We start from the raw sequence: 9,089 nt of genomic DNA on the forward strand, positions 1-9,089 counted from the left end.
ACTTTTTTTTTCAGACATTTTTTCCAACATTTTTCAAACTTTTTTTTTCAGACATTTTTTCCAACATTTTTCAGATTTGTTTTTAGACTTTTTTTCCAGCACTTTTTTTTCAGACCTTTTTTCCAACATTTTTCAAACTTTTTTTTTCAGACATTTTTTCCAGCATTTCTCAAACTTTTTTTTTCAGACATTTTTTTCCAACATTTTTCAAACTTTTCTTTTTTTTCTTTTTTTTTTTTTTACCTTTTTCAGACATTGTTTAGACTTTTCTTTCCAACATTTTTTTTCAGATATTTTTAAGTCTTTTTTTCCAGCATTTTTCAAACTTTTTTTTAGGGTTTTTTTCAGACTTTTTTCACTTTTTTCATATATATATATATATATATATGAAAAAAGTGTGGAAAGTTTATATATATATATATATATATATATTTATTATATATATATATATAATAAATATATATATTTTATAAACATATATATATATATATATATATATATATATATACTTTCCGTACATATTTTTTTTTTAATTATGTCTGTAGAATTAGTTTAACAATATAATCAACATAAATAGTTTTTTTTGTAGGGAAGATTGAAAGCATATGTTTATGTTCTCATGGCTCATGGCTCCTTTCTTTTTTGATCTTATACTGCACTAGAACTTTTACTCTTGTGTGTTATATTCTATTTTAGCTTCTATCCTAGCTTTTATTTTGAACTTGTTTTCATTTTCTAATCTTTAACGTTTTTATGTTTTTATAACTGTTCTAATTATGTCTTAATGTTCTTTTGCACTTTGTCGAAATGTTCTTGAATGTGTATGTAAAGCACTTTGAATTGCCCTGTTGCTGAAATGTGCTCTACAGATAAAGCTGCCTTGCCTTGAGACAGTCTGGTGCGGTTGCTTAGCAACAGGCAGTGGGCGGTGACAGTGATGACGTGGAGGAGCGGTGGGCGGGGCTTAGTTACAGACCGGCAGCAGCAGAGAGGAGAAGAGAGGAGGAGCTTCTCAAACGCCGGGTAGGAGACTGAACCGCAGCTGCTGTTGTTCAGCTGTAGACCGTCATATTCAACTCTCCACCGGTTCACCGTGTAGTTTTCACTGTTCGGTACACGGCTGGAGAGAGAACAATGTCTAACGTCAACTGGAAGCCGTTTGTTTTCGGCGGTTTGGCTTCCGTGACGGCGGAATGCGGTGAGTGATGATGAGAGACAGGAAGAGGAGGAGGCCGAGCTGCTGCTGTGGATTAACGCTCATTACTCACATCTCTGTTGTCTTTTACACTCTCATAAGATGATATCCTGTGTCTTTGTGTTGCAGGGACTTTCCCAATCGACCTGGCCAAGACGAGACTTCAAGTACAAGGCCAAGTAGGCGACATCAAGTACAGCGAGATCCGGTACCGAGGCATGCTCCATGCTATAGTGAGGATAGTACGAGAGGAGGGGCTCCGGGCTCTGTACTCAGGGTCAGTATGCTGCAGCTCTGCAAACTAGTCTCTATATATCTGTCTTCCAAATCATGCATTAACTACACAAGTACCTATTCTTTGTTTATAATCCTACTTCCTCTGAATGTTTACACTTCCTCCTTTTTTGTGCACTTCCTATATTTGTAACAGACATTTCCCCCTCCTACATTTTACTGCACCTCATCTACCCAAATTAAGAAAGGGGTCTTAGATTTGCCTGTCTCAAGGCAAAGCAAGGCAGCTTTATTTGTATAGCACATTTCAGCAACAGGGCAATTCAAAGTGCTTTACATAAACATTCAAGAACATTGCCACAAAGTGCAAAAGAACATTAAAGGGACTATTTGTAACTTTCAGAAATGCTTGTTAACAGCGACACCTCTGGCCGTTAAGTCAACGAAAGTCAGCGTCGGGCTCGCGCTTGCTCGCTCTAAATAGACATGAATGAGCATCGCTAAAAACAGTGAGGCGACACACGTCAGCTAAAACCACAATATAACTCTATAGTTCACCTGCTTGGCAGTAATGTTAGCTGACCAGACGAAGGTTTCTCCATGAATCACTGCTGATCCTAGTGTTGGCTTTTCCTGCTTCAGCCTCCCGACCGCGGCCGGAGGGAACAGGGGAGACACCGGCACCCGGTCGGAGACGATAAAGTAACTTGCAGAGCCCTGTCACTTCACAAGACACAGGAAACCTCTGTTGGTCTGGAGGAGCTGCAGCATTTATTTCTGCACAAACGTCCACTGTACATTTACAAGATATTCTCAGAGCTACCAGCTCTTCTGCAGTGTGTAGTGTGCGCGCATGCACGTGTAGAGGTGGAGCGAGCTGAGCAAGAACGAGCGCGGTGTGTGAGTGAAGGCAAGCAGGCAGAGGAGCAGAGTACAGCAGAGACTCCGGCCCTGGAGACCAAAGCTACGGTCTCCCCCGCACACTACGACGGCCGCCAACACTGTTTAACAGACGGGCTTCACTAGATACAACTTTGCAGTTTTGGTGCTTCCGTGTAGTTTGTGTTGGAGTCAGAGTCTGAACAGTGCACATGAGACACCGACCCGGATTGATTTATACGTGTAAGAAGTTCCAAACAGTCCCTTTTTAAGTGTTTTTTGCTAGGTCAGGAACCATAGTTGTGAGTCTATTATTAAGACCACTGACATATTGTGATACCGGGTAATAAAAATAAACTTGACTCTTTACAGATTAGCTCCTGCTATGCTGCGCCAGGCCTCCTATGGGACCATCAAAATTGGCACATACCAGAGCTTAAAGCGACTGATGGTTGAAAGACCAGAGGGTGAGTTCCAGTTTCTCTTTCTCTCTCTCTGACACGCACACTTCCGCACATGTTTTGGCAGGCGGTTACTTGCACCTATTATGCACATTCCTCTTGAAATGTCACAGGGGTGGCGCAGATGTACAGAATGTGTGACCTATTTAAATATGTATCAGCATTTTTGCTTCTGTAAAGCACTGTAAAGACAAATTGCAACAGACCGGCTGATGCAGTGTATCAAATACTGCTTGTTCACAGTTACAGTGTGTGCCGCCCACTCTTCTTGTTTTTCAGATGAGACACTGCTGATTAATGTGATGTGTGGCGTTCTCTCCGGAGTCGTCTCGTCCTCCATCGCTAACCCCACCGATGTGCTGAAGGTAGCTTGTTTCCACACGTGACGCTTGTTTTTGTCGCGTTTTCTCCAAAGCAGTAGAGCAGGTTTGACAATTTTCTTGGAACTGCACCAAGGCGTGCAGTAAATATGGAAAAACAGCAGTCGACTTTAATTGTGTTTACTTTTTTTATACATACAGCTGTAATTACCCGTGCAGCCTAAAGTACTTCAGTTATTGTTTTGAAAAACTGAGAGATTAATATGCACTTTCTAGATGAGCCCCAGGCCCTAGGTGTGGTCATCTGGTAGCATGCCAAGTGGAGTGAAGGGCGTCTTACTGCTATCAAGACCCCACTTGTAAATTATTTATAGATAGAAGCCTCTGAGGATTAACATAGTGTTCTGTAAACGATATAGGTGCATGAATATGACGCGTGTGTGTGTGCACATGTTGTTCTGTACTCGTAATGTTTTGCCCGGCTTCGTCTCGGTCGTAATTACCTCCCGTCCACATTGTGTGTCTGTTAACAGACTAATGGAAGCGGCTGCAGGTTGAGGAACATTGCGTTTTCAGCGCGGTGCTTCCAGCTTCGGCCGCCAAATCAAACACACAAACCAAAACTAATCTGCAAACTCTATTCTCTAACTCTAAATTCTGGCCAATTTTAAACAAAAACAAGTCCAGCGAAGGGCCTTGACAATTCCTGGAAATGAAGATAAAGAAAATACTTTAGGACAGCGTGCTTGCCAAACTTGCCTCTAACTTTTTTTGGCCTTTGCATTCCGATGGTCGCCAGATTAATATACCCCCTTACTTGGCTTGGTGAACGCACAGCATTCCACACTGATAGTGTATGCTTTCAGTGTCTCAGGTTCAAGTTTATGGAAATTATCGCTGTCTGTTCTAACAGATCCGCATGCAGGCTCAGGGAAGAGTGATCCAGGGCAGTATGATGGGCAACTTCATCAACATCTACCAGCAGGAGGGAACAAGAGGACTGTGGAAGGTACAGAAAGCCAGAAAAATGCTTTGTTTGCTTCGCTAAACGACCTCTGTTTGCAAAGGTTACACCTAACATGCCTAACCCTTTCTTTTCTGCTTCAGGGTGTTTCTCTAACGGCTCAGCGGGCGGCCATCGTGGTCGGGGTCGAGCTACCGGTCTATGACATCACCAAGAAGCATCTGATCCTGTCGGGTCACATGGGGGACAACGTGTACACACACTTTGTGTAAGTTTGCAAAGTAATCCTCCTCCTCCTCATCTCTCATGTGATATTCCCACCGGGGGGAAATTGCTTGTCAAGGCAAGACACATGTCAGTATCTTAAAGGGATAGTTCGGGTGTTTTGAAGTGGGGCTGTATGAAGCACTTATCCATAGTCAGTGTATTACCTAAAGTAGATGACGGTTGTGACGCCGCCAGTTTGGAGAAGCAGACAGGAGTATTAGCATGGAAGCAAAGTAATTTACTGCTGTGGACGGGGCCGGCAGCAAAATGTATTTTAGCCACCTAAAAGAAAGGCTCACCTAAAAAAAAATCAGTTTAAGTGTACGCTATATTTAGAATATTCTCACCTCTTTACCTGGTCGAAAGATAGCCCTTTCCGACGGGGAACTGAAGCCGCCAAAGCCACCAGACTCCATTGAAAAAACTTGTAATTTTACCTCGCAGAACACAGGGGTTGATGGTCTACCACTGCCTCGATCAGCTAGGTCTTTTGTGTTATTGTGTGACTTTGGTTGGTTCAGATTCACCAAAGTCACACATTAACACAAACGACCTAAAAAAAATTACTGTTTTTTTCAATGGAGTCTGGTGGCTTTGGCAAGAGCATTGATAACTGCTTCAGTTCCCCGTCTGAAACATAGACTGTATAGCTGTCTCACGGAAAGGTAAAGAGTTGAAAATATTATAAATGTAGCGTACACTTAAACTTGTATTTGTTTCTTTAGGTGAGCCTTTCTTTAAGGAGGGTAAAATACGTTTTGCTGCCGGCCCCGTCCACAGCAGCACTTTGCTTTGTTTCCGTGTTGGTACTCCTGTCTGTTTCTCCAAACTGGGGACGTGCTGACCTTCATCTACTATAAATATTACTTCAAAACACCCAAACTATCACTTTTTTAAGGGGATGATACACAGCCTTGTTCAATATGTTTGTGTTGACCATCATCATTAGAAGATTGCATACTGCGCTGAGATATTTCAAGTCGTTGTTTTTGCATTTATCTCTATTTATACAGCACCATAGTCATTCAACCTACAGACTGTTAATTCAAGTTTTTCAGAATAGTCAGTGTGTTTCATTCTCAGCGTTGCAGGAAATAACGTTTGTTACATTTGTGGCAGCGGCAGCACACACCACAGCAGTGACTGTTTAGCACCAACGATTTAACTGTGGGACAAAATGAAACATTATCATTTGACCTTGCGTCTTGTTGTCCCTCAGGTCCAGCTTTGCGTGTGGTTTGGCGGGGGCTTTGGCCTCCAACCCGGTGGACGTAGTCCGGACACGCATGATGAACCAGAGAGGAACAGCTCTGTACCAGGGAACAGTGGACTGTATACTGCAGGTCAGTCACCTTACACTTGTTCCTGTTCAGATTGTGTTTGGAGAAGACTACATTAAAGGAGCACAGATGAAGATCCGTTGACTCGTTATGGGCAGTACTGTTCAGCTTGTTATATAAGGTCTTCTGTGTAGGGATGCACTGCTTGCTACCGGATCAGATATCGAGCTAATATTAACTCAAATAGCTGGATCGGGTAACAGTGGGACCGATCTATTCAATTCAATTCTATGTTTATATACTATATACATTATATACTGGAATTTTAATCCAATTTTAGCCAATTTGTTGCTGCATTAAAAAGGTTTACACTTAAATTGTAATTCAATCAGATTTTTTAATGATTATTTTAATAATAAATAACAATTCAGGAAATTATATTTATGTATTTATTTGTTACATTTGGTTTTACAAATTTAGGAAAACAATGTTGTTAAGTCAAGCCTGATGCTGCCTTACACATAAAATAATGAACCCAGTCACTTCCACACAGTGAGGCATACAGCTTATTAATTAAACACTGGTATCGGATCGATACTCGGTATCGGCTGATACCCAAAGCCCAGGACTCAGTATAGGGACTGAAAAAGCGAGATCGGTGCATCCCTACTTCTGTGTCAGACGAACCTCACCAACCCCGACCTCAAAATCCGGGATGGCTGCTCCGCGTATCAACAGTACAAAAGCTGTAGCAATATAGTGTTCATTAGCACTACTGACTTATTTGTATCTCATTAAATCAATCTTACACACCGTAGTGTCCAACTTCTATTTGTGGACATGTTGCTACGGTGTTTGTATGAGCAAAATACCGGCATAATGCGTCGTTATCAACCGGTATTGCTAACGATGCCTAGCCTGGCTGGAGCAAACCCCATTAAGTTTTCCAACTTGTGCTGTAACACTGTCAACTCTAGTGTGACGTCATTCCCAGCTCCGCATCGATTTCCGAGGTAAATGGAACGCAGCACTACAAAAGACAGATAGATACAATTGATTGCATTCTGGGAAATGTAGGATCCAGTGTTTTGGAGGTTGACCCCCACTAAGGACTAAAAGTCAGGATGACTCTGCAGTAATACATTGCTTTACGTACAATTTTTAGACTTGAGTGTACATTTGAATATTGCCTCCTGAATGAATATGTAATATAATGTAATAATGTTGAATATCTAGATCAGACCTTAATGTCACTGATTTAGTTCAAAAACGCCCAAAGAGGACTTTAGAGCGGTCATCAGAGGATAATTAGATAAAACGGGTGGTTTTAACATGTTTGTTTTCTTTTCAGACGTGGCGCTCTGAGGGCTTCATGGCCCTCTACAAGGGTTTCTTTCCCAACTGGCTCCGCCTGGGACCGTGGAACATCATCGTATCCTTTAACCATCTCATTAGTGCACCCCTCTGTTTACATATTATACCCTCTGTGATGCAATATCTTTTGAGCTGGAGAAACCAGCGGGGGAAAAAAGTTGTAAATTCTGTTATGCAGTCAGTGACGTGTGGCGTTACGAGCCACGCACCAGTGGGGGGGGGGAGCTTAGCGTAATGCTAGCTCACTCTCTTATGTAACTTTGTGAAACTACTGCCTCAGTAGCCCACTGGCCCTGGTTGGAGAGGACCTAGGGGGCCTTCAGTGGGGGGGTAAGAGGAGGAGAGAACTCTATGAAAGTCTTTACAGGGGAAGTTCTGTCAGGTCGTCATCGTGCTCCAACCAGGCCTGGAAAACGTAATGAGATTATTGACTTGTTCTAGCTGAGCAGTCCGAGGTAACAAGGGAGGCTTTGAGCTGAAGTACAGAAAGAGCCAAAATTCCTCAGTGAGCCTCCCGCGCTCAACAAACAAAATCCACTTCTTCTTGCCTGTGTTCCTTTACTCTGTGTCCAGTTCTTCCTCACGTACGAACAGCTGAAGAAGCTCAACGTGTGACCTGACGGAACGAGACGGCGAAGAAGAGACGAGTATGTGGTCACGCTCCGAGACGAGCCGAGAGGACCAAAATCGGGAAATGGCTGGATGGTAACGGATCCTTGATGGATCCACTGAACGGGGGGGGGGGAAAGAGGGTTGACGCAGACCCACGTACGACGGACGGCGTGAGGATTTTCCTGATTCCTGTTTGGGCTACACGTCTCCTAAAGCCTGTGGCCCGTGTGGAAGACACTCCTATCTGATATTTTAGCTCATCCACATACTATCTTAAGCTTAACTGCTCATTTATATTTGATGATGGCCCCTTCAGTTCATGTCACCTAATTTATTGTCTGGTAAATGGTAGGGCTCGGACGATACACCTATCTCCTGATCCAGTACTATCACCATACTTGGGTGCCAATTCGATATGTATTGCGATTTTTAAGTATTCAATGTTACGATTTATTCAGATTTTTGTTAACTTTTTTAACTCTAGACAGTGGGGGAAAAGTTGAATCATACACTTCTAGGGACTTTTACGTTGGAAAATATCTAAATTGATACAGTAAAAATGTTTGATTTTCAGCATGTTTCTAGTCAAAGATGTCCTGAAGTCAAATATATCAGTCATTGTAAGGCATTATTTATTCTATTTTATTCCAGCAACCCAAAGAATAAAGACATTTCCCTCACAAATTAGTGGAAGTGCGAGTAGAGGCTGGCTTGACCACGTTACCGCAATACGATAACGCTTCCTGTCCATGACGGAGTTAGCATGCAGCTTTAGCCGTGATGTCTAGCTCTGCTTTTCCTGGTAATTTCTTTACTCTATGTGTAGTGTTTACCACGCTAGATTTAAAATGGGAGGGTGCAGGTCGTATCCATGCCAACCCTCTGCCGTTTTCTTCTTTTTCTCGTTTCCGCTCAGTGTGGTTTGTTTTGGTTGACGGATACGGAACGGATATGATGTCACGTTACTCAGACTACAACAATAAAAGCGGTAACTTCCTTTTACCTGCGCATAGACTCATATGAAGAAAATATATCGATTCTGTCATTAAAAAAACAAAACAATTTCAAAATCGTAAAAAAAACGTGATACATATGTGAATCAGTTGTTTATTTCCCACCCTTAGTAAACGGGAAAGAATAAGAAACCAAGACTCTTGTTTCTGAAGCTTGTTTTCTCAGCCAGAAGCTGCTTTTAAAAGTTGTGTTTTCAGTCTTCTACTCTTATAAAGTGGTCTCCAAATTGAGTGCCTTAGTTTGTGGTACAGGCCGCCTGCGCGTGCTTAGGGACCGAGAATGTCGGACAGCAGCTGACAATCGCAGCGATCATTCCCTTTTTTGAAAAAGAAAAAACATTTGTGTGCATGAACCAACAAACTTGAACTAGGATACTTTTTTTTTTATATATATTTCTAAATTGAGCGCTGAGTGTGTGAAAAGGTGAACTGGTTTATTATTCTAAGAGTCTCCCTGGGCTACTTACAGAGTTATAGGAGCCAAGAATAC

At 42.1% G+C, this 9,089-nt stretch overlaps 1 protein-coding gene across 1 annotated transcript; it reads left to right on the plus strand.

Moving 5' to 3' along the window:
• The first annotated feature begins 968 nt into the window (after window positions 1-968).
• LOC119498177 (kidney mitochondrial carrier protein 1) lies at window positions 969-8,071 on the plus strand. The gene is made up of 9 exons (XM_037786761.1): window positions 969-1,198; window positions 1,325-1,472; window positions 2,681-2,775; window positions 3,049-3,134; window positions 4,003-4,098; window positions 4,197-4,321; window positions 5,540-5,663; window positions 6,952-7,032; window positions 7,548-8,071. Exons 1-9 carry the CDS (start codon window positions 1,135-1,137, stop codon window positions 7,587-7,589), a joined length of 861 nt encoding a protein of 286 aa, XP_037642689.1. The 5' UTR covers window positions 969-1,134; the 3' UTR covers window positions 7,590-8,071.
• The last annotated feature ends 1,018 nt before the right edge of the window (window positions 8,072-9,089 follow it).

This window comes from Sebastes umbrosus, chromosome 12 (genome assembly GCF_015220745.1).
Source record: "Sebastes umbrosus isolate fSebUmb1 chromosome 12, fSebUmb1.pri, whole genome shotgun sequence".
NCBI lineage: Eukaryota > Metazoa > Chordata > Actinopteri > Perciformes > Sebastidae > Sebastes > Sebastes umbrosus.

Excerpts from the sequence above, each read along its gene's own strand:
- LOC119498177 (XM_037786761.1), top strand. The coding sequence starts at position 1,135 with ATGTCTAACGTCAACTGGAAGCCGTTTGTTTTCGGCGGTTTGGCTTCC. Across the intron at positions 1,473-2,680 it reads CTCCGGGCTCTGTACTCAGG|ATTAGCTCCTGCTATGCTGC; the intron begins GTCAGTATGCTG and ends GACTCTTTACAG. Across the intron at positions 5,664-6,951 it reads CAGTGGACTGTATACTGCAG|ACGTGGCGCTCTGAGGGCTT; the intron begins GTCAGTCACCTT and ends TTTTCTTTTCAG.